The sequence below is a fragment of the Melanerpes formicivorus genome, unplaced genomic scaffold, assembly GCF_026170545.1.
Source record: "Melanerpes formicivorus ecotype bairdi unplaced genomic scaffold, bMelFor1.0.p_v2 SCAF_83, whole genome shotgun sequence".
Taxonomy (NCBI): Eukaryota; Metazoa; Chordata; class Aves; order Piciformes; family Picidae; genus Melanerpes; species Melanerpes formicivorus.
In genome coordinates this window covers 1,686,994-1,711,495 of record NW_027142435.1, presented here as the reverse complement: position 1 = coordinate 1,711,495, position 24,502 = coordinate 1,686,994, and the positions used below count along the sequence as shown (strand labels likewise).

General features: G+C 54.9%; 1 protein-coding gene across 1 annotated transcript; it reads left to right on the top strand.

The window, feature by feature from the left end:
* The first annotated feature begins 2,097 nt into the window (after positions 1–2,097).
* On the top strand, positions 2,098–24,311 carry PIAS4 (protein inhibitor of activated STAT 4). Its single transcript, XM_068164998.1, has 11 exons — positions 2,098–2,166; positions 6,422–6,857; positions 13,218–13,302; positions 15,466–15,507; positions 16,012–16,102; positions 16,586–16,714; positions 16,842–16,947; positions 18,810–18,883; positions 19,009–19,169; positions 22,621–22,751; positions 23,538–24,311. The coding sequence occupies exons 1-11, from the start codon at positions 2,140–2,142 to the stop codon at positions 23,741–23,743; spliced, it is 1,488 nt and encodes a 495-aa protein (XP_068021099.1). The 5' UTR covers positions 2,098–2,139; the 3' UTR covers positions 23,744–24,311.
* The last annotated feature ends 191 nt before the right edge of the window (positions 24,312–24,502 follow it).

Genomic DNA, 24,502 nt, shown 5'->3' with positions numbered 1-24,502 from the left:
CCTTGAGCAGCCTGAGGGTGGAGGTGTCCCTGCCCATGGCAGGGGGGTTGGAACTGGATGATCTTTAAGGTCCCTTCCAACCCAAACCAACCTACGGTTCCATGATCACAAGAAGAGCTCACAGCACCTCCCTCACATCACACAGACCCAAGCCACCTCGCCTAGCAGATGCCAAATTCTCCTCACATCTCCAACCTGTCTGTTCCCTCCACCGGTTACAGGCAGGCAGTGGCAGGAGGGTGGTGCAGAGACACCCAGGACGGATCTGGCTCCCTGCTCTCCCGGTGTGACAGGATGAGTTATCAGCTGTTGGGGTTTCCATAGCAATCGTTTGAATTTTTAGCACCAATTCTGGCTTTTGCCAGACTGGAAGGGAACACTGGGGAGTTTGATTAACATATTGGCCTTCCTAGGAAACTGGCTAATTGCCTGTTTGCCTAATTAGCTTGTGGGGTTGATGACAAGGAGGGGAAAGTGCTGGAAAACCCTCTCTCAGTGCAGTGTTTTACCCTGACTCCTGGGGTTACATCCTGGTAACTCAGCCTGGAGCTGGAGAGGATGATGCTGTGCTTAGAAATGGAGCAAACAGACCCCAGAGAGAACAGGGCTGGGCTTAGGGGAAATAATTTCTACTTACATTGAAGGTATTTTTTATTAAGTGATGAGTTATTGGAGGGTCATCTCCTCCCCAAAGACTCATGGGGGGACAAACAGGGAGCAGAGCCAAGGGGAAGGCCCCTGGAGCAGAGGCATGGTGGGGAGCCGCAGCCCTCCTGAGCAGGGTCTGGCAGCTCTGAGATCCAGCAGGAAAATCTGAGTTTTACAAGTTGGAGTTCAAGCAGAGGCTGCTGCAGGGTGTGGAGGAGCATGATTAGAGCCCTGTCCTTTGCGTGTTTCTGATGAAGGCACAGATCCAAAGGCACCATTTCTTTGTGTTTTGGTGTGTTTTGTTTTCTCCCAGAGCATTGTCTCCTCAGAAAAGCCTCCAAGAGCTGCCTGCTCTTCACAAATGTCTCCCAGTGAAACCATGAATGATCTGATGTGGTTTTCCCCAGTTTCAGGACAAGGAGAGAGAAAGCAAAGACACCCCAAGCTGAAATGAAGCTCTCTGGTGTTTGGCCAGGAGCTGGGATGTGGAGGAGGCCTCTCCTCAGCCCTCTCCTCCCAGGGCCTGCAGCCTGGGCCAGGTTCCTCTAGCATGGTCCCTTCCTCCTCAAGGAGGACAAGCAAGGGCCTGGCCACACCTCAGAACCTGACAGGGGCTGGCACAAGGGAGTGGGGCCTTGGGACAAGCCCACTGAGCCTGACCCCTATGCTTGCTGTCTTTTTTTAGAGCACTACGCAGCACTCTCTGGAGGCCAGGCTGCCACCTGCCCCTCTCACTCTCAACCTCTTGCCTACTGCAGGAGGGGTCTCCAGCCCAAATCTGATGGGGTAGAGCCCTACAACCACTGCTCCCCAGTGAAACCCCTGTCCTGGTTTGCAACCTGGAGAGCTGGCTGGATGGAATCTTATGAAGTACAAAAAGGGCAAGTGTAGTATCCTGCATCTGGGGAGGAATAACCTCCTGCACCAGAGGGGGTCTGATCGATGCTCAACAAAAGATAAAGGGCCTGGGGAGGGGGAGAGGGCACAAGAGGATGGGGGCAGACCCTTCTCAGCAGTGCCCAGCAACAGGACAAGGGACAATGGGCACAAGCTGGAAGCCAGAAGTTCCATCTGAACAGGAGGAGAAAATTCTCTGGTATGAGGGTGGTGGAGCCCTGCAGCAGGCTGCCCAGAGAGGTTGTGGAGTCTCCTTCTCTGCAGAGCTTCCAATGCCCCCTGGGCATTGTGCTCCTGGGCAAACTGCTGTGGGTGCCCTGCTGGAGCAGGGTCCTGGACTGGGTGATCTCCAGAGGTCCCTTCCAACAGTGACCACGCTGGGATTTGGGGGTTCTGTCCCTTTAAGTGCCGCGGGGGGGGCGGGGCCGGGCGGGGCTGGTTTCACTGCGCCTGCGCGGCCTGGCCGCGGCTCGAGGGGGGAAGAGCGTGCGCGCGGATTGGGCGGTGCGCGCCTCTGGCGGCCCCTCCCCCGCCGGAGCGGGGCGTCACGTGACTCGGCGGCGGCTCCCGGCGCGGTGGACGCTGGAGGCCAAGATGGCGGCGGAGCTGGTGGAGGCGAAAGTGAGTGAGCCGAGCCCCCGCCCCACCGGCGGGGCCTGCGCCGGGCCGCGCAGCGCCGGGCAGGGCGGCCCGCGGCGCGGGGACCGCGAGCGGCACGGCCCCGGCCCCGGCGGTGAGAGCTGAGGGGGCGGCGCCCCGGGACCGCCCCCCTTTTCCCCCCCAACCCCCCATTTTACCTCAGGGGCTGCCCCGCCCCGGCCTCCGGGCCCGGCCGCGGACCCCGCCGGACTCCGCGCCTGGACCGGCGCCGCTCGCAGCTCCAGGGAGCCGCACGCCCCTGGGCCTGCCGGCGGGCCCGGCTCCGGCCTCCCCCGCAGTTAATTCCCGGTGATTAATTAGCGCAGGTGGCTTCTCCCCGCCGCCCGCCGCAGCTCCTTCCCTGCCCTTCGCGCCCCTCGCCCCTTCCCCTCTCAGCCCCGGCCCCGTCGTGCCCGGCCGGCCCTCCGCGGCCTGCCCCGGGCTGCCAGCCCGCTTCGGGGGCGCGGCCGGCGGGGCGCGGAGCGGAGCTGTCCAGCCGGGCCCTGCGGGGCGCCGGGCAGCCGGTGCGGCGCTCCTGCCGCTCTCGGCGCGGCTGGGGGGCGGCGATGGGGCGAGCAGCGCCTGCGTGTGGCTGAGCCCCCTGCTCTAGGTGCTGAAGAGGCCTGGGGCAGCCTGTGGGGCGAGGTGAAATGCCTTCCAGCAACAGTGCCTGAAGTTGCTTGGTGCCTCCAAAGGGCTTCTGCAGACCTGGGGCAAAGGGACCCTGCACCGCTGCAGGCTTCTCCCTTTCCCTCCGGGCTTCCCTGGCACCTCTCTGGGAGCTGCAGCTTCTTCATGTCCCACTCTTGCCCTCGCTGCTGCCGCTTGAGCTGGCTTCTCCTAGCAGTTCGATGGGGGAGCTGGCATCAAGGCTGGCACAGAGCAAAGGCACCAGAGGGAAAGTGCTTCGGGCCTGCAGGAGCAGGTCAGCAGTGGCCATGTGGCTGGATGGCTGCAAAGCCAAGATGTGGAAGAGATGTGGTTTAGGAGGCATTGTCCTGTCCCTGCTGTTGGATCCCTCTTGGAGTCATGAGCTGAGCCCAGGCCTCAGAGGGAGGTGTGGGTGGGTGTTTGATGGGCTCTGTGCCACTCACACAAGGGCTCCTCAGGGGGATGAACAGATCTTAGCATTAATGATCTCAGTACTTAATGTGATCACTCTGCTGCTCACACAGGTCCAAGCCTCAGTGGTGGTTTTCTTTGTCTGGAGCTTACCCTTCTTGCTCAAATCTGCTCATCCTCTGGGATCTTAAACCCTTCTGAATGTAGTCTGCAGGGGGCTGTCAGCTCCAGCTCCACTTTACACACCCCACAGCCCCAAGTGCTGGGTGGTGTAGGAGCTGGGAGTGCAGGACCAGCAGTTTGCTGTGCCCTGCTGCTGCACTGGTGCCATGCCTGGCTGCCTTGATGGCTTTCTCTCTGGAATACTGTTTATCCTCAGAGTGCTCAGGGAGGACAATGCACTCTCCATTTTGTAGCTGAGGAAAACAGAGACCAGGGTCATAGAATGGCCTGGGTTGGAAGGGACCACCAGAGGTCACCCAGTCCTACCCCTTGCAGTCAGCAGGGACATCCTCAGCTGGATCAGGTTGCCCAGGCTCCTGCTGAGCCTCACCTTGAATATCCCCAGGAATGGGGCCTCAACAGCCTCCCTGGGCAACCTGTCCCAGTGTTCCACCACCTTCATGGTACAGAACTTGTTCCTGACATCCATCTCTCTCCCAGGTCATGCAGGTGGCACCTAGTGAACCAGCTGCATGAGCCCATGGCTCTCAAAGCCTGATGTTCCTGGCAGTGAAACATCCTTCCTTCTCCTCTTCAGATTTGCCTGACTTTTGTTTTTCCTTTCCCCTTCTCATCAAAGGTGTTTTGGGACACAGCTGCCACAAAGAAGCAGCTTTAACTACAGCCACTGATGTTTGTGTCACATCTTTGGGGGCTTCCTGATGAAATGACAGCTTTGAGGAGAAAGGAGAAAATCAGATGACATTTTCTCTGTCGTCTCATTCCCACACGCTGCAGAAGGAGTTCTTGAGTGTTGCTGGAGCCAGGAGTGGCTTCATGGCAACTAAAGGAATCCATAGCTGCTTTGCTCCAGGAAACTCCAAGGCCACTGTTAGCATCCACAGAACTCTGACACTTAGGGATTGGTTGATTGGTTGATTGATTTTAATTGTTATTATTTAATCCCCAAACAAGAGCTGGGGAGAAGAGACCTGCAGGGTCCCTGCTTTGCTTTGGCTTTCCTGGCATTTCTTCTTGAGCTCCCATTTTCCACAGACCAGGAGGGGTGTTGGGTGCAGACATGTTGTGGGTACCTGTCAAGTGTTTTGTCAGGGAGGCTTAGGTTTTCTTAAAGCAGGCATTTGATGGAGCAGCTCTGCTCTGAGCACAGGCTGAGGGAGCTGGGGGTGTGCAGCCTGGAGAAGAGAAGGCCCCAGGGGGACCTCAGAGCTGCTTCCCAAGAGCTGAAAGGATCCTGCAGGAAGGCTGCTGAGGGACTTTTGCTGAGGGTGTCTAGAGCCAGGCCAAGGGGGAATGGTTTGAAGCTGAGGGAGAGCAGGGTTGGCCTGGAGCTGAGGAAGAAGTTCCTCAGTAGGAGGGAGGTGAGAGCCTGGCACAGGCTGCCAAGGCAGGCTGTGGTTGCCTCCTCCTGGGGAGTGTTCAAGGCCAGGCTGGAGGAGGCCTTGAGCAGCTGAGTCTGGCTGAGAGGTGTCCCTGCCCACGGTGGGGAGGCTGCAGTAGATGGTCTCTGAGGTCCCTTCCAAGCTGAGGCATTGTGTGATAACCTTGTCTGGTGCAGTCGTGAGGAGGCTTTGTCGTGAGAGAGAGCTGCAGCATCAACCTCGCCAGGCTCCAGGGGAGCTCTAGCAGGGAGAATTTCCAGTTCTTAGTCTGAGGGAAAGTTGCAGCATGGCCTTTGCATCTGCTGACAGCCACAGGCTGCCTGAGCTTCCCCAGCAGCCAGGGGGTCAATCTCTGAAGGCAGAGATGGTTTTGCACTGCTTATCAAAGCCCTGAAATCGATGATACCAATGGCAGCTCCTGGCTGTGGTCACGGGGGAGTGCTTGGCAGAGCACCCAAACAGGGTGTGCAGGCATTGTTCTCATGGGAACAACAATTCTCTTTAATTGTCTGCTGATATTTGGCTGTGGTCTAAAATGCATTGTGTTTTTTGAAGGTCTTGCAGGTGTAGAAAGGATTCTGGAGGGGCCTTTGTCTGTAGAGAGAATATAAAGGTGCTGTGAAGTACAGGATGGAAGCACTGGTGGTGCCAGTTCCCTGAGCTATCATCTGCCTTCCAGATCATGTTGACTGAATGGCTTGGGTTGGAAAGGACCTCAGAGATCATCCAGTTCCAACCCTCTGCCGTGGGCAGGGACACCTCCCACCAGCCCAGGCTCCTCAAGGCCTCATCCAGCCTGGCCTTGGGGAGGGGACATCCACAACCTCCCTGTGCAACCTGTGCCAGTGTCTCCCCACCCTCACTAGCAAGAATTTCTTTCTCATCCCCAGTCTCAATCTCCCCTCTTCTAGCTCAAACCTTTGTCCCTCATCCTGGCACTCCAAGCTCTTGTGCAGTCCCTCCCCAGCTCTCCTGAAACCCCTTCAGGTACTGGAAGGCTGCTCTAAAGTCTCCCTGGAGCCTTCTCTTCTCTGGTCTGAACCCCAGCTCCCTCAGCCTGTCCCATAGGTGAGGTGTTCCAGCCCTCTGATCATCTTTGTGGCCTGCCCTGGACCCTTTCCTCCTCCCTTCACCTGCCCCATTTCAGTTGAAGGGTTTTGAGTCACTCTCTTACCCAAAGGTGCCTGGGAAGGTTGGCAGAGAAGCTGCTGTGGCCTTTCACGTGTGGGCCCTGCCCTTGTGGGCACTCTTGCTCCCAGATGCCCTGTCTGGAGGAGGGTTACCATTTGTCTCAAATGATCTTGGGCTGGTTTGGTGACTGCTCTGATCTTGGTGACACCTCAGTCACCGCTCTCCTGTGTTCCCTTTGCTCAAAGAAGTAGCTAAGACACAGAACAGAATTAACCAGGCTGGGAAAGGACCTTTGGGACCATCGAGTCCAACCTCGGAGGTGCTAACGGGGTGAACGCCAGCTGGAAGGTTTGCTGCCTGCCTTAGGAGGGATGTGTTCCAGTGTTTTGGCTTCCAGTTGTTAGAGCATAGAGCAAACTGCCACTGTGCCTTCTCTTGTTTGTGACTGTGAGAAACATCTTCGGTTTTTTATCCCCCAGAACATGGTGATGAGTTTCCGAGTCTCAGATCTTCAGATGTTGCTGGGTTTTGTTGGCAGGAGTAAAAGCGGACTTAAACATGAACTAGTCACCAGAGCATTGCAGTTGGTGCAGTTTGACTGCAGCCCTGAAGTCTTCAAGAAAATCAAGGAGCTCTATGAGACTCGCTACGCCAAGAAGGGCTCCGAGGCGGCCCAGCCCCAGCCGCAGCCGCACCGCTCGCCCGAGGCCCTCTCCCTGCACTCCTCCTACGACCGCGGCAGCGCCGTTGCTCGGACTTCTATCTCCACCACAAACATTGACTATCCCACGCTCTATGGGAAGTACCTTAACGGACTGGGGAGGTTGCCACCCAAAGTGGCGAAGCCTGAGGTGCGGCTGGTGAAGCTTCCCTTCTACACCACCTTGGATGAGCTGCTGAAGCCCACAGAGTTAGGTGAGTCGCGACGGCGGCGGCGCGCCCGGCTGGCCTTCAGAGGCTCGGGCTCTGCTGAGGCCAGCAGGGCTGGGTCGTGAAGGTTTGAACCCAGCACAGTTAGGTGGGCTCTAGAGGCTTGGGCTCTGCTGAGGCCAGCAGGGCTGGGTCATGAAGGTTTGAACCCAGCACAGTTAGGTGGGCTCTAGAGGCTTGGGCTCTGCTGAGGCCAGCAGGGCTGGGTCATGAAGGTTTGAACCCAGCACAGTTAGGTGGGTTCTAGAGGCTTGGGCTCTGCTGAGGCCAGCAGGGCTGAGTCATGAGGGTTTGAACCCAGCACAGTTAGGTGGGCTCTAGAGGCTCGGGCTCTGCTGAGGCCAGCAAGGCTGAGTCATGAGGGTTTGAACCCAGCACAGTTAGGTGGGCTCTAGAGGCTTGGGCTCTGCTGAGGCCAGCAGGGCTGGGTCATGAAGGTTTGAACCCAGCACAGTTAGGTGGGTTTTAAAGGCTTGGGTTCTGTCAAATCCAACAGAGTTGTGAAGGGTTGAGTTCTGCTCAATCCAGGACAGTTAGGTGGGTTTTAAAGGTTTGGGTTCTGTGGAAGCCAACATAGTTCAGTTGTGAATGTTTGAACCCAGCATAGTTAGATGGGTTCTGGAGGCTTGGGTTCTGCTGAAGTCAGCAGAGATAGGGGAGTTATGAAAGTTTGAACCCAGCACAGTTAGATGGGTTCTGGAGGCTTGGGTTCTGCTGAAGTCAGCAGAGATAGGGGAGTTGTGAAGGTTTGAACCCAGCACAGTTAGGTGGAGTTTAAAGGTTTGGGTTCTGTCAAAGCCAGCAGAGATAAGTGAGTTGTGAAGGTTTGGGGTCTGCTGAAGCCACCAGTGTTTAGGGGACTTGTTTTGGGAGACAAAAATGAAGCCAGTGTGAGTGTCAGGAAGGCACCAAGGGATTTGTAAAGTCATAGGACTGAGGACAGACTGCTTAATAGAGGTGGATGTCCTCCACTCCCTGCTCTTTCTTCTCTACACCCTACATTTGAGGGGAGTATTTGTATCTGGGTTTTTTTTCTCTTGCCTCAGAACAGGAATGTGGCCACTTTGAGATGCAATTTGAAAGCCCACCTTCTTTGTCTGCAGTTTCATACCCTCTGTTCTAACTGGTGCTGTGTTGCACATTGCAGTCTTGCTGTGAATCAGAATCTGTCCTCCAGTGAATCATCATCTGTCTCCCATTGCTGTCATTTGGCAGCATATTGATGAAAATCTCTCAGTGTTGGTGTTAGACCTTTGCTAAGGCAGCACACTGGCAACAAAGGGCAAAGGAGATGGTGAAGGGTCTGGAGAACAGGGCTGGGGAGGAGCAGATGAGGGAACTGGGGGTGTTTAGTCTGGAGAAAAGGAGACTGAAGGGAGACCTCATTGCTATCTACAGCTCTCTGAAGGGAGGTTGGAGTTGGTGGGGGTTGGTCTCTTCTCCCTGCTATCAGGTGATAGAACAGGAGGAAATGGCCTAGGCTTGCCCCAGGGGAGGGTGAGGTTGGAGATTAGGGAAAATTTCTTTGCTGCAAGAGTGGTCAGGGAGTGGCAGAGGCTGCCCAGGGAGGTGGTGGAGTCCCCAGCCCTGGAGGTGCTCAGGAAACCTGGGGCCATGGCACCTGGGGCCATGGCTTGGTGGCCATGGTGGGGTTGGGTTGCTGGTTGGACTGGAAGATCTCTGAGGTCTTTTCCAACCAAAACAATAATTGATTCAGAGCTTGAATACCTGACCTAAAGCCTCTGCTGGGTGAAAGAGGATGGTACCCACCTCAGGCACCATGCCTGGCTCTTGGTTTTGGTGCTTGGCAGAGTGATTTGTGCCTGATGCTGCAGATTTTGAGGGGCAGCTGGGAGCAGTGGAGGAAGTGTTTCCTCCCACCCTGGGGCTTGGGAGTCTGATTCTTCATTATTTAACTTCTGAGAAACAAGAGAGTGCTGTCAGAGCTGTTGAATACAGTGCCCTGGTAGTGAAGGTGGTGTGTACAGAAGGCAAACACCACCCTGTGGTGTGTTGAGCCACAGTGCCTCCTAAAGCCAGGGTGCTTCAAAGTGGTTTCAGTGCTGAATGAACCTGAAACCTGGGGAGCTGCTCTGTCTGTGCTGGGGGGAGAAAAATGCCTGATGGGTGGAAATGCTGAAAACCTGTGTGTGGGCTGGAGGAGGGAAATAATCAATGAAGAAATGATTCTGCAGGTACAAAAGGGAGAGGGGGGAAAGCATTAATTATCAGATTTTTCTATCCACTTAATTTTCCTGTGGAGGCATTAAATGTGGCACTGCTGTGGCAGTTTGGCCAGGCCAGGGCTGACTGCCAGGCTGAAGGTAGAACACTTGACCTGCTGTTTGGGGAACGGGTTGGTTCAGCCCGAGATGTGGGGTGGCATTTGTTAGTCAGAACTGCAAAGGTGGTGGCAGGAAGGAGAGCAGATCTTCAGGAGGGTGGGGAACATCCAGAGAGGGGGAGAAGAGCCTGGATCTGCCCACTGTGATTAACAGCTTTTGTTAAAAGTTGACACTAAATCTCCTGCATCAGCTCCGAGCCCAGGCCTCATTAAATTTAGTATCTCACCTCTGTTAGCTGACACCTCCCTCGGGTCAGCTTGTTCCCTACAGCATATTTGACTCATCTTCCCTTTTGATGAGAGTGGTTTCTGCAAGAGGGTGGGGGGACTGGTGGGGAGTAGCAGGGGGGGAACAGATGTTCAGTCTCCATTGTCCCAGTCAGCTGCTCAGAACCTAATGATGTCTTGAGACACTTGGGTAATTTGCCCAACCCGGTGAGCTGCAGCTACAGAGACTTCTGCTGATGGCAAGAAAGAAGTGCTTGTGTCTCTGGGGTTACTTCAACACCTCAGGCTTCCTGGGGGGCTGGTGGAGTCCCCACCTCTGGAGGGGTTTCAGAGCCTTGTGGACGTGGTGCTGAGGGCCATGGTCTGGGCGGCGCTGGCTCGACGGTTGGACACCACGATCCGAAAGGTCTCTTCCAACCCAAGTGGTTCTGTGACATCAGCTGCTCCCCACTGCTACCTGCCACAGCCACATGCTGGAGTGAGTTCAGTGTGAGAAGTGATGACTGCTCAGGGCTCTGCTTAGCGTGGAAGGAGGCTGAAACAAAGCACTCTGAGGGAGATGGAGCAGGTTTGCCATCAGGAAGCTGCATCGCTCGCTGCTTTGTTCCCATTCTGCCTCTGGACCAAACATAAGCTCCTTGTCAGCCTCAGAAACTCATAATGTGGAAGTACCTGAAGGAGATTTAAGATCTGAGATCCATTTAGACACCAGCTGCTGCCATAGTACCCATTTCCCTAGGCTGCAAAAGAGGCATTTGAAGCTTATGGCCATGGTGGGAGTAGGGGGAAGCTTAATTTATGTCTTCTGGACTTCAATTGGAAGCGTCTTGCTTAATGAAAAGGCTCTCCTGCCTCCTTGAGATGATTGCCTGGAGATCAAAGGTGAGGTGGGCGCTGTCTAATTTGGTCTGTAGGCAAGCAGGGTCCCTGAAGAACTATCAAATTACTGTTAGGCTTGCAGACAAAGGTGGCTTCAGCTAAAAGTAGATAAATTGGGTCCGTTGTGAACAAGCTAATAGCTCATATTTGCTAACTGCACACACGCAGTCAATTCAAGGATTGAGTTGAGCATCTGAGTTATCTGCATGAGAACAGCTTCTGCTGCAGCTCTCTGCTTTGGTCTAAGGATGTCAGCATGAAAGAATTCTTCTAATTTAGTGAAATTGCTGCAATTCTCTGGGGTAGATAAGGCTTAAAATGAAGATTGATCAGATAGCTTTTCAGAGGGAAGGAATACTAATGTCCTCCCTGCCTTGTGTTTTAAGTAGCTAACAAGTGGAGTATTTGTGTCAGCATTATTTGTGTCTGAGCACCTTGCTGCTCAGCCTATTTATCCTCTGGCACCTTTTGGGGTGAAGCAGTGCAAGGAGAGTTTTTGATGGCAGTAGTCTGCTCCAAGGGATTCTGAATGAGGTTTTTTTCTGTCCCAAGCGTTGGCTGTGACTGCTGGTACCAAGGCCTCTGCTCTGCTGCTGGAGGCAAGCCAGAGGAGATCTTGCAGTGCAGCTGTGGGAGCAGAAGGCCATGCAGGCTGGGAGGTCCTGCCAGTGTCTGTGTAAACAGCATTTGTTTGGCTTTTCCCTCAGATAATACCTGCCTTGCTGGGTTGGTGTTGCTGCTCTTGTCTGAAGGTAATAAAACTGCTGCTCCAGCCCCCCCTGAAGTCAGGCTTGACTCTCTGCAGAGGGCCACCCTTCTGCTGCCTCCCCCTGACTGCACTGGGCCACAAGGAATCCCAGTAAAAGCACACAGTACTCACTGGCACAGGCCATGGTGTGAGCTAAGCTAAGCCCTTCCTTAAGGGCTTAAGATAGCATAGCAGCCACCTTGCCCCCCCATCTCCCAGACCCACATGAACACAAACACCCTTCAGTCCAGTCAGAGGAGTTCCAGGAGCCAAGGATTAATAAAACCACCTGGATATTGCATTGTGGCCCAAGCTGGGGTGTTCTGGGGGTGTGAGTTGGGATCCAAACAAGCTCCTCAGCCCTGCAGAAGCTGGTGTGCCTTCAGGATCTCCAGCCATGGTGATGACAACAGGGCCTCTCTTTCCTGTGCTATTTAATACAGGAACAAGTTGCCCAGGAAGGTCATGGGTGCTCCCTCCCTGGAGATGTTCAAAGCCAGGTGGGATGAGGCCTTGAGCAGCCTGGGCTGCTGGAAGGTGTCTCTGCCCATGACAGAGAGGTTGGAGCTAGATGATCTCCAAGGTCCCTTCCAATCCAACCCATTCTATGAATCCCTCCAGCAAGTTTGGCCAATCAATGCAACAGTGAGGGATGTCAAAAGAGAACCAAACAAACCTAAGCCCAACAGCCCTTGCTGCAGAGAAACCCCAAAATCCCCAGATCAGGAAGTCTGGTGAGGTCTCTCCTGCCAGCTCAGGAGCTGCAGAGGTGAAGCTGGCATCTCCAAACAGGAATCCATTGCAGTTATGTTGGGCTGGAGACTTGAATGAGATTTGCCAAGTCCTCTTGGGCTTGGGAAGTTCTCTGGCTTGACTCACTCTGAGGAGTGCTGATCAAGCTCAGGCTTCAAAATTGATTCCCTGCTCTTGTCAACTGTTAAAATAAATTGATGGCAGCAGCCATTCTGCAAGCCCAGGAGCTGAGCTGGGTGTGGAGGCCTCTGCCCTGCAAAGAGGGTGAAACTCCACTGTCTTCAACACTTAGCTTTAACAACCTGTGCATTTCTGGCTGGCTGCTCAGCAAAGAAGGGAAGAGCAGGTTGGGCCCAGGTCCTGTTGGAGTGCTCTGTGGGACAGCTGAGGAGAGCTTTGGGTTGGTTATCAGATGAAAGCTCTTCACTGAAAAGGTTCTCAAAGCCTGGCAGAGGCTTCCCAAGGGAGATTGTTGCATCAGCAGCCCTGGAGGTGTTTCAGAGCTGCAGAGCTGTGGTGCTGAGGGCCATGGCTCAGCCCCAGCCTTGGCAGAGTTGGAGAATGGTTGGAGTGGATGAGCCAAAAGGCCTTCTCCAACCAAAATGGTTCTGTGATTCCTGCCTGGAGAGTAGTCTTCAGCAAGGAGACACAAAGGAAACTGGGAGCTGCTGCTGCTCATTTCCCTCCTGCACAGGGAGTTAACTAAGTAGCTGCAGGCTACTTTCACTGAGGGTGGTGAGACCCTGGCCCAGGCTGCCCAGAAAGGTGGGAGCTGCCCCATCCCTGGAATCAATGCTCTGGAAGCACTGGGGCTCTGAGCAACCTTATCTGGTTGCAGTTAAATGTTTCTGAAAGTGGGCTGCAGCAGCCTCAAGGTCATGTGTGTGAGTTGTGCTTTCTCTCTTCCAGAGGGTTTTTGTCAGGTCTTTTTTTATTGTCTGAGCTGATCTCCTTGTTGTTGTTTCCTTTCTTTTCCAGAACAGTCTGCTCACTCTGGGGGTGTCATGTTTTCATGTCATGCCTAGGTCACTTCTTATGCTTCTTTTGAGTTCTAATCTCCACACTGTGATGCCTCTTATGGTTTGTTGTTCTGTGAACACAGGATTGTTGGCTCAGGATTATTTGAGGGGAGGGGGGAGAAGGCAAAAGCAAAGCAAACCTAAATCCAGCCTGTGCTGTTAACTGTGCTGACAAGCAAAAGAAGCAAGCAAGAAATAAGCAGAGCTGTAATCAACAGCAGATTTACCTGAGGGTTGGAGTTCTTGGGAGCAAACAGGCCTTGGAAGTAAACACAGCTCAGGACATGAAAAATCACCTTGCCTTTGCAGTGTACAACGAGCCAGATATGATCAGTTTGATGGACAGTCTCTCTTGGTTTTTTTCCCCTCTTCAGTTCCACAGAATAATGAGAAGCTCCAGGAGAGTCCATGCATTTTTGCATTAACACCAAGACAAGTGGAGCTGATCAGAAATTCCAGGTACTTCTTGTTGTGTGGAAACTGTTCCAGAAATCCCAGCTGTGCAATTCCTCTGTGTTCTCTCTCTGCAAGGAAGCAGTTTGTGTGAGGACAGAAGGAGGCAGGTGGCTCTGGGGGGAGATGGGAGGTGCAATTTCACCCATCCCACTCCCCAAGTCTCACTTCTGTTCCTCTAACCTTGCTCCTGAATGGTACATTTGGGCAGGAAGAGGGCTGTGACCTTGAGGCCCTGAATCCTCTGTTGAGCTTGGGTTGTGGATATTTGCAGCTATTCCTTTGCATCCAGAGCTCAAGAGCTGTGTGTGTGAGGCTGTTTGCATCTGAAAGCCAGCTTCCTTCTTAAGCAGGACCCCAGAAACCATCCTGCACTGGCTGGGATTTACCCTGACCTCTGCCATGGTTCAGCTCTTGATTCAGACAATGAAAGGCCAAGAGCTGTCAGTGCAGGCAGGAAGGCTTCCTCCTCTGCTGACCCTTGGTGCTTGCTGCAGGGAAAGGACAGAAGAGGCTGCTCCAAATCTAAGCCTAAAACCTGTCATTATTTCTCCTTACAGTAAAATCATTCTGTTGTGGGAGAGTCAGAGAAAGATGTTTCCTGAGTGTCCAGTGCTTGATTGCTGTTTTGATCTCAGTAGGTCAACAGTGCAGGGAAAGCTGTTTGAAGACTTAACAGAAAGGAAAATGAGAAACCACAGAGGGCTTCAGGGGTGATAAAAGCCTCCACGTGCTCTGGCTGCTTCCTCATGCTCTTTCCTCCATATATTCAGATTTGTGAGAGAACTTCCACTGTCAGAAACACAAATATTCCATAGCAGGGCTTTCAGTGAGAGTCTCCAGTCCACCACTCAGTGCAGGTCCACCTCCTTTTGCTGCTTGTGGGTGGTGTCCAGACGTGTCCCCCTGCCAAATCACTTCAGTTTTGAGGCCCTCTCCACAAGAAGGACGTTGAGGTACTGGAGTGTGTCCAGGGGAGGCTCTGGAGAAACAGATCTGGTGAGGAGCAGCTGAGGGGGACTGAGGTGGTGCAGCCTGGAGAAAAGGAGGCTGAGGGGAGGGCTCATTGCTCTCTACACATCCTTGACAGGAGGCTGGAGTAAGGTGTGGGCTGCTCCCTTCTCCCTAGCAATGAGCGATGGGAAGAGAAGAAACAGCCTCAGGTTGCCCCAGGGGAGGTTTGGGTTGGACATTAGAAGAAACCTCTTCACTGAAAGGGTTCTCAAAGCCTGGCCCTGGCTGCCCTGGCAGGTGGCTGAATCCCCATCTCTGGAGGTGTTTCAGAGCTGCTGAGGGCCAGGGGTTTAGCCCCAGCCTTGGCAGACTTAGAGTATGATTGGGCTGGAGGATCTCAAAGCTCTTTTCCAACCAAAATGATTCTGTGATTCTGCTTAAAACCACCACACCAGTTCCTGTCTGCCACCTGAGCTGGCAGCCCTTCCCTTCCACCCCCAAAATCAGAACATTTCTACTCAAAGTGGCCTGGGAAGCACTGGGAGGCAAATGAAGATCAATTCGGGGATCTGGTTTAATGCCCTGGGCAGAAACCAGAGTCTGGGTTGTGCCTGGCTATAAAGCCTCCTAACAACATCCTCCATGTCCTGGGATATTTTCCTTCCTGACAGGAGCTGAAATCCTGTTAGGAGCAGCAGCACAACTGAAGGCAGAGATATTAAAGAGCTGTTCTGCTGGTGCCAGAACGTTTGGCTGTTTGGGTTGCACGAGCAGCTTTGGTGAATAATTGAACAAAGGAGAAGTCTTGAGGGGATGCTGGCAGCTGGAAGTGACCTTAAAACCCAGTTCTGTGTAAATCAGCCAAAGGATGCCAGGCAAATTGATACTTGTCAGCAACACCTTGCAGTGTGGAAAGGCCAGAGGAGGGCTGTAGGTTAAGAAATGTCATCCCAGCAGCACTGCTATTTGCAGGGAGGGGGTTGGAGAGTTTGAAGGCAATCTGCAATCACTTAGAAGTCTCTGTAGAAGGAAGAAGGACTAAAACTCCTGGGTCTGGGGGGGGAGGGGGGTGGGTTTGGTTGTTCTGAGTTCAGGTTTGGATTTTTTGGGGTTGTATGTTGTGTTACATTGTTCCAGAATCAGTTTTATTACATCATTAATCTGAAGAGGGTTTTTTTTCCCCCCCCCTCCCCTGCTGCTTCTTTAATGTCCCAGGGAGTTGCAACCCGGCGTGAAGTCTGTTCAGGTTGTGCTAAGGTATGTCTGAGCCTGGGGCTGATGCATCAGCAGGTTAAGGAGGGGAGGGAATAAGCTGCCTAAAATAAAAACCCACCCCAAAGAAATGTTTTTCATAGCTGCCAAGGTAATTCCCAGTAAATCTTGTTCACAATCCTAACACAAACAGCAGGCAGGCTGCAGAGGCTCCTGCTGCAGGGACTTTCAAACCCACCTGGATGTGTTCCCATGCAGCCTGCCCTAGGTGGTCCTGGCAGGGGGGTTTGGACTTGGGTGATCTCTGGAGGTCCCTTCCAACCCCTAACAATCTTTGCTTCTGCGAGTTAGTGCTGCAGCAGCAGCCAGCAGCGACTCAGCTCCTGCTGGCCAGCCCTCAGCCTGCCTCGAGCCGAAGGAGAGCTCTGTGGAGCGGCCAGAGGAGGGAGCATGGGTTGGTGTGGTGATGGCTGGCTGCTGGTGGTGTGCAGAGAGCTTCCAGGCTGCAAGCAGCGTGGGGATGTTGAGAGATGTGTTGTTTGTCCACAGAATCTGTTACACAGACACTAGCTCTCCTCAGGAGGATCAGTACCCTCCCAACATCGCCGTGAAGGTGAACCACAGTTACTGCTCGGTGCCGGTAAGTCAGCTCGGCCCGGGGGGAGGTGGCCACTTGGCTAACTCAGAGAATCTGAATCTTGTCTGATGAATCTGAATCTTGTCTGATGAATCTGAATCTTGTCTGATGAATGCAGACAAGAAGCCAGAGTAGAAAAGTGCACTGCTTAGTTTAAAGTTAAATTTCTAATGGCCATGAGGGGGTGTGAGTTGGATGGGGGCTTGAGCAACCTGGGCTAGTGGGAGGTATCTCTGCCTATGGCAGAGGGGTTGGAACTAGATGATCTTTAAGGTTCCTTCCAGCCCAAACCATTCTGTGGTTAGCTGTGTCATTAGCAGACTGTTCTTGATGCGTTTTGCTCTGTGCTTGCTGTGACTGTTGAGCTCCCTCAAGTCCCCCTCCTTGGAGACTGAGGGCAAGCAGAATTTAGCAAAGCTGATGAGCAGGTGTCCCCACATCCAAACTCCTGCAGTCATCTGAGAGAATTCCATCTTTCTGCCTTAGGGCTACTACCCATCAAACAAACCTGGAGTGGAACCTAAAAGGCCCTGTCGACCCATCAACCTCACCCACCTCATGTACCTGTCTGCAGCGACCAACCGCATCACCGTCACCTGGGGCAACTACGGCAAGGTACCGGCCCGGGGGTCCCACAGCACTGCCTGGCAGCTGCCTTGCTCCCCCCGCCCCTGCCCCCTCTCACCCCTCCCCTTCTCTGCCCCTGCCCCCTCTCACCCCTTCCCTGCCCTTCTCTCCCCAGAGCTACTCCGTGGGGCTGTACTTGGTGCGGCAGATGACCTCAGCAGAGCTGCTGCAGAGGTTGAAAACCATTGGGATCAAACATCCAGAGCTCTGCAAAGCACTTGGTGAGTTGCTGGGGGAGCTGGGCCGTGTGCCTGTGGGACTGCAGCATCCCTCCCAGCCAGGCTGCCAGCCAGGGGCTCGGGAGCAGCTGCCAAGCTTTGTGCCATCTCTTCCCTCCAGCTGTACAAAAGCACTTTTTATCTGAGCAGCCTGTGTCAGTCGTGTGAAAGTGCCCCAGACCCCTGGCTCTCTGGGCTCTGCAGCAGCTCTGAGTCACCTCAGAGCTGAGAACTTGTCCCCAGGTGGTACTGTGGTGAGTGCCACTGAGGGCCAGTGTCCTCCTGACTTCAGGGCTTCATGCCTTCACCTGGGCCATTAGGAGCTGACCAACATTACCACAGCACCTCAGCCTTCACCTGCACTATTGCCAAAGGATATTTCTGGAGCAAGACATCCTGGTGGAAATGCTCTGCTGCCCCAGCCCCCTGAGAGTCCCAGGGGCCAGCAGCTGGGGCTCCACCACCAGCACTTTGATCCCAGAGCTTCAGTGAAGAGATGACCCCAAGAGAAGCTTGTCCTAGACTGCTCAGGTAAATCATGGTGTGAGGCAAATGCACAAAGCTACTGAAAGTGAGGGGACTTCACCTTTCCATGGTGGAATCTGACCTGCAGCTCATGAGGGTCTGGAGGATTTCCAATTATTTGTTACTGGAGAGAGCTCTCTTACCTCCCTGGGCAGCCTGTTCCAGAGTCTCACCACCCTCATACTGAAGAACTTCTTGGATCATCTTTGTGGCCCCCTCTGGACTCTCTCCAACAGCTCTGTGTCCCTCTTATGCAGGGGACCCCATCCTTTCAGGCTGCAGCAGCAGGGGCAGGATTCTCTTACCACCTTTCTTCATGTCTGACTCTTTGCACACACCTGCTGGGTCGCTGCTTGTGGCTGCTTCTGCATGGCTGCATGCTCTCTGAGCTGCTTGCCCTGCCACCTCTGGCTCTGCTGGTGGCTCCTGTGGAGGTCTGCTGGAATCAAGGAGCTGGTCAGCATGTTACAGAAGAGTTACAGCCCAGTGAGACTAAGAGGAGGCTTCTTTGCTTGACAGGGGCACGATGAGATGTGGTTTCCTGTCAGTTTGGCTGTACCCTGTGTTTGCTCACTGCCTGGGGGACTATCTCTGAGTGCCATGGGGCAGGGGGTGGCATTTAACCCTGTCTTGTTGCTGCTGAGCTCAGGAGGGAATAAACCCATTGTGTTCATGCTAATGACCAGATGAGCCCAAAGTGACTTTGTTCCAGGAGTCTGGCCATGTGCTTGAGCTCTGTCTGGCCGCTCCCTCCCTCCCTGTGGGGACTCTGGGCATGGAGATGTCTCCACACCTTTCAAAGGGAGACCAAAGTGAGCTCCCAGTTGGGAAGAAGCTGGTCAGCAGTGTGACTCCCCCCATGTCCCCCCAGCCTGTAGTTTGTAAATAAGAGGTGGAAGGGTGGCAGAGAGAGCACTGCCAGAGTAGCTGCAGCGGGTTGCCCTCATCCCAGCACCTGAGTGCATCCCTGCTCCTTGCCTGGATGAGAGGCAGAATGTGCTGGGAGACTGGATCCTTGGGAAGGGGGATCTGTAGGGAATTCTGCAGTGAACACTCAGCTGCCCTGCAGCCTGTGTCCTGTAGCCCAGGCCCTGCAGCCCAGGCCCTGCCCCCTCACACAGGGCTCTGGTGGCCAAGCAGCATCTCTGCTGAGCTCTGCGGGTTGCAGCAAGCCTGGTCCCGTACAGCACCTTTCTGCCTCCCGTGCCCTCTGTCCCTGGCTGGCTGAGGTGGTCATCTGTGGGCACAATGACTCTTAGGCAGCCAAAGCTTGACCTGAGCTGTTGGCCAGGGCTGAGGTCTGCAGCTGCTCAGTGTGGTGCTCTCTGCTCTTCCTGCAGTAAAAGAGAAGCTGCGCCTGGATCCCGACAGCGAGATCGCCACCACGGGGGTCCGAGTCTCTCTCATCTGCCCAGTAAGTCCTTGCAGAGGCTTTCAGCCTTCTGCTGCCAGAGCAGCTTTGCAAGGTTCTGCCTTGGCTTAGCTGGTGGCAGCTCAGCAGGGCTTGGGTTGCTGATCCCCTGCTCTTTGGTCCCACAGCTGGTGAAGATGAGGCTGTCGGTCCCCTGTCGAGCAGAGACCTGTGCGCACCTGCAGTGCTTCGATGCTGTCTTCTACCTACAGATGAATGAGAAGAAGCCCACATGGATGTGTCCTGTGTGTGACAAACCTGCACCCTATGACCAGCTCATCATTGATGGGTCAGTACAAGCCCTGCTCTGGCCTCAGCCCCTTTCTTTTCCGTGCTGGCTCTAGCATCTTGGCTCCTGGTCTGTGCAGCTGACTGAAGTTCCCCTCAAGAACAGAGCTGGGAGCTGCTTCTGCTGGCACAGCAGAGGTCTTGGTGTGTTAGAGCAGCACTTACTTGTCTGCTCTCCTTAATTTTGGCACCAGAGCACTTTGAGAGTCAAGCATTCACTGCCTCACTCTCTTCATCAGGCTGATGAAAAGCCACCTTGGTTGACCCCAACATGAGGCTGGAGGGAATAAACCACTTGCTAGGCACTCAGTAAGGATTTTTGCTGCTTTCTTGTCCCTGTGAGGTGCTCCTCAGCTCACAGGCAGTTCTTGGCAGGCTCCAAGTGGGACTGGGAGGTCTTCTCTGCCAACACCTGCCGTGGCACTTCAGGACATGGTCTAGTGGTCATGGAGGTGTGGGGTAGAAGGTTGGACTTGGTGATCTTAGAGGTTTTTTCAGACCTTAATCATTCTATGATCTACCTCCCAAGACAGAGGTACCCATGCAGAGGTACAGATCTTGGCTTTTGTACCCTCTGGTGACTCTTGGAGTGCAGTTTCTGTGGGCACTCTGAGTATCTTGGTGTCAGGGATGAGATGGAAGCCTCAGGGTGACTGCTTCTGTTTCACATGCCTAGAGGGGAGAAGAGCAGCAGGTTCAGAGGGGCAGAATCACAGCATGGTAAGGGTTGGAAGGGACCTCAGAAGATCACTGAGTCCAACCCTGCTGCCAGAGCAGCATCACCTAGGGAAGGCCACACAGGAACAGGTCCAGATGGGTCTTGAAAGCCTGTAGAGGAGGAGACTCCACAACCTCTGCTTTGGATAAGTTTTGTGGATCCACCCAGGCTCCCTAGGCCTCCTCTGGCAACTCCCAGGGGTGTCTGATCTCTGCTGGCCAGCTGAGCCAGTGCAGCAGGACTTTGGGGTGCTCAGGGGGCCCTGGGGGCTCCCTGCTGGGGGTCACCAGCACCCTTGGCATGGGAGGGGACAGGAGTGCCTTTGTCAGCCAAATTGGGTGTACTGGGAGGGAACCAGCTTAGGGTACAGCAGTTCTGGAGTGAAGGGTTTGTGAAGGGCAGCCCAGGGAGTTTTGCCCCAGCTGCACCAAGTATCCTCCTTGTGGCAGTTCCCAGGGAGGCAGCCCTTGTGCCTCTGCACAGGAGATGTTCCCTTCCCACTGTCCACTTTGCAAGTGCCTTGGCTGGAGGGAATTAAAGCAAAGTAAATTCCAGAGAGCATCTGGAAAAGGGTGAGGCAAGAGGTGTGTTGTAGCCCAGGCCTCTGCCAAGAGTTCTCTGGCTGTGGACTGGAAAAAAGTTGCTTCAGACTCAGCAGTCAGCTTGCCAGCTGGATTTCAGTCCCTGTGGGGATGGTGCTTCCCATAGCTCTGGACTGCAGTTGCTTTGCTCTGTCTTTCCCCCCAAGGGAAGTGCAGAGGGCTCACCATAAGCCCAGAGCAGAGCTGTGGTGCTACAGCTCAGCAGCACAAGAACACTTTGGAGGTGGTGCTGATGTGGCTGAGTCAGGCTTGGTACTGGAAAGTGCAGCTGTGTGCCCATAGGGTTCTTCTCAAAGGCAGAGATCTCCCTCTCCTCCTCACACACCTGAATGCAAAGCACAGAATGAGGCAGGCTGGCAGCAAGGGCCACCTGAGGCAAGCCAGAGAGCTTTTCAGCTCCAGAAGTATGGCTTCCAGAAGCCATCCCTGGAGAAGAGCACAATAAAATGCCTGATTCTTGTCTAAGAGTGAGGGGAAGAAGTGTGAGCAGTTGGCTGCTGTGAACAGTCAGCCCCTGGGAGCAGCTCTGTTGCCTCCAAGCACAGGGAGCCTGCTAGGTGGGCTGGGGCCACTCCTGCCAACCAAGCAACCCTGAGGCCTGGTGGAGCAAGCTGCATGGTTCCTGGCTCCTGGAAAACAATCTCCACCCTCATGGCTCTGATGGAGGTTCCCTCAAAAGCAGGGTGAGTCTAGGGGAACTGCTGAGCTGCATCCAGCTCCCCTGGCACACGAGGCAGCGAGGGGAGCAGACAGGGCTCCACCTGGGGCTGGCTGATGCTGAGTGTTGGTAGGTGCTGGTTTGAGGCAGGGGTTGTGGCTTTCTAGCCAGCCTGCAGCAGCCCCAGCCTAGATAACCTGTTTGCTTTGTCCTCTGGCCAGCACCAACAGGAAAATCAGGTTCCTTGGAGGTCTCAGCAAGGCTGAAGGGGAAAGTGTGAGGGGCTGGCCTGTAGAACCTCTGCAGGACAGCAGTGCCTGTGACCTTCTGGAGGAGGAGGAGAACATCACTGGTGAAGGCTCAGGTTTCTTTGTCCCTGCTGTGCAGTGCTCAGGGCTGGGCTTCTGTGCCAGTTCTGTTGGAGGAAGGTCTTCAGACCTCCCCAAGAGTGAGCTGGAGGGAACCTGGCAGTCACCACTGGATGTTGTTAGTCAAAACCAGGGCGTAGGCTCCCCAGGAGAAGCTTGGTTGGTGGAGTCAAAGGATCCTCTGGGCCTTGTCAGCTTGTTTGGAATTGCAGCCTTGGTGGTTGCTCCAAGGCCTGGATGCCAGGAGCTCCTCCTGCAGCTGGGAGAGAGCAGGAACCTGCTCCCACTGCTGTGCCACAAAGGGTTTTGTGCTGTTAGTTCTGAAGGCAAATGCTCAAATCCCAAAGTCAATGGCCTTGCAGAACAGCAGTTCCAGGGACACCTCCTGCCAGCCCAGGTTGCTCAAGGTCCCATCCAGCCTGCTTTGAACACTTCCAGGCTTGGAGCCTCCACAGCTTCTCTGGGCCACCTGTTCCAGTGCCTCAGCACCCTCATGGGGAAGAATTTCTTCCTAATGTCTCATCTAAATCTCCCTCCAGAGGAGACTCCACAACCTCTCCGGGCAGCCTCCCAGCACTGCTGTGGCCTCCTCTGGCCCCACTCCAACAGGTGCCTGTCTGTGCTGCACTGAGGACTCCAGAGCAGCCCTAGCACTGCAGGGAGGGTCTCAGCAGAGTGCAGCAGAGGGGCAGAATTGCTGCCACTGCTGGGGATCAGCCCAGGGCAGGGCTGGCAGCGCTTTGTCCATCGCTGCTGCCTTGGTGCCAGCATACCTGCAGCAGTCCTGGCATGGATCTCAGTCAGGTGTCTGTCTGGAAGCAGCATCACAGACCTGGGAAACTGGGTGAAGAGGCAGAACTGTTCTCTAATTGCATGTAATTAAAACATGAGGTGATGGTTTGGGTTGTCAGAGGGGACAGGGATGGTTGGCACTGCCAGAACCCGCCCGTGGCTACGAGGGTTGGCTGTTGGTAGCCAGCTAATGCCACATTTCTAACTCCAGTTAGGGCTGCTCAAGGTGAAGAGCCAGGTTGATGGCCCTCACTAAGAGCATTCTGCTGACAGCCCCAAGCTCAGCTGGGTGTGACATCTTTTCTCCCCTGCAGGCTCCTGTCAAAGATCCTGACGGAATGTGAAGACGCCGATGAAATCGAGTACCTGGTGGATGGCTCCTGGTGTCCCATCAGAGCTGAGAAGGAGCGGAGCTGCAGCCCTCAGTGCCCCATATTAGTTCTAGGTGAGCATCTCTGGGGTGCCAGCACCTCTGGGGACTCAGCTGGCCCTGGCCTGGAGAGCACAGAGCTGCCTCATGTCCAGCTGCTCACCACCAGCACCCCTAAGCTTCAGTCCTTTCAGCTGAAGCAGCAGCCCAGGTCCCACACAGCCAGTAGAGCCCAGGAGTGTTGGAGCATCCCTCAGCTGGGCATCAAAGGTCTTAGAACCACAGAATTGTTAGGACTGGAAGGGACCTCAAGGATCAGCCAATTCCAACCCCCTGCCATGGGCAGGGACACCTCACACCACAGCAGGTTGCTCACAGCCACCTCCAGCCTGGCTGCAAACACCTCCAGGCAGGAGGCTTCCACCACCTCCCTGGGCAGCCTGTGCCAGGCTCTCACCACCCTCATGGGGAAGAGCTTCTTCCTGACAGCCAATCTGAGTCTCCCCACTTCTAGTTTTGCTTCATCCCCCCCAATCCTATCCCTCCCTGACACCCTCAAAAGTCCCTCCCCAGCTTTCTTGGAGCCCCCTGCAGATCCTGGAAGGCCACAATTAGGTCTCCTGGGAGCCTTCTCCTCTCCAGCCTGCACAACCCCAACTCCCTCAGTCTGTCCCCATAGCAGAGCAGCTCCAGCCCTCTGCTCCTCCTCGTGGCCCTGCTCTGGACACCCTCCAGCACCTCCAGAGCCTTCCTGTGCTGGGGGCTCCAGACCTGGACGCAGTGCTGCAGGTGTGGTCAGGGCAGAGCGGAGCAGGGGGGGAAGAGTTGTTCATTGCTGCTCTCTCCCCGCGCCCCCGGCAGGCTCCTCGGAGGTGAACGGGCTGCCGCCCCCCGCCAACGGCACCGGCGAGAACGGCAAGGCCGCCGCCGACGTGGTGGATCTGACACTGGACAGCTCCTCGTCGGAGGAGGAGGAGGAGGAAGACGAGGAGGAGGATGATGACGATGAGGGACCCCAACCAAAACGACGCTGCTCTTACGAGAAGGGTTTAGTTTCTGCCTGCTGACTGCGGAAGCAGCTCTGGATCTCAGAATGGACAGACTTGAATACTCTGGTGCTTATCAAACTGGAGGAGGGGAGAAACAGTCCTCTCCCACCTCACCTCCCTTCCCTCCCTCATCTCCTTTGACTTTCCTGTTCCAAACTAATGGTTAAAACGAGAGGGAAAAGAAATCAGCAACCAACCAACCACACACAACAAGCAACCAACAATAAACCCCCCAGAAACCAACCCCAGCCCCAACCAGAAAGGAAAGCAAACCAACCAACCAACCACTGAGCTGCTTCTCGGTTGGAAAACGACCCCAACTCAGAGCCTGAGCCTGAACTGGAGCCTGAAGGAAGGAAGGAAGGAGGAAGTGTCTGGAGGCAGGCAGCCGGCATGCAGAGCTCTGCCCCTCAGCCAGGCCGCTGGGGCTCGGCGGAGCTGGTCCAGGGGGACACCACCCAGCCAGCCACCCTCCCACCCTCCTCCCGGCGTCTCCAAAGCTGTGTTGCATTTTTAATTGTCTTGTTAAATAACCATTCCTTAATTAAGAGCAAGTTTGTTGCTGGACCGTGTGAGTCCGGGGGCGGGGAAGAGGGGAGGGGGGGGGAGGGGAACGGGGCTGGGGGTGGGAAAGCAAGGCAGGAAAAATGGGGTGGGGGTGGGGGGGATGAGGGAGGCTTGTATAACCCAGGGAGGATAGAGAGAGGCAGAGAGACGGCGAGGGGGTGCTGAGGGGGTGGGGATGGGGGGCACGGGGCGGGGGCTGCACGGCTGGCA

What these genes read in the sequence shown, in the direction of transcription:
- PIAS4 (XM_068164998.1), top strand. Translation starts at nt 2,140, where the DNA reads ATGGCGGCGGAGCTGGTGGAGGCGAAA. An exon ending in GAGCTGATCAGAAATTCCAG is followed by an intron (nt 13,303 to 15,465) that starts GTACTTCTTGTT and finishes TTAATGTCCCAG; the next exon opens with GGAGTTGCAACCCGGCGTGA. An exon ending in GTGCCCCATATTAGTTCTAG is followed by an intron (nt 22,752 to 23,537) that starts GTGAGCATCTCT and finishes CGCCCCCGGCAG; the next exon opens with GCTCCTCGGAGGTGAACGGG.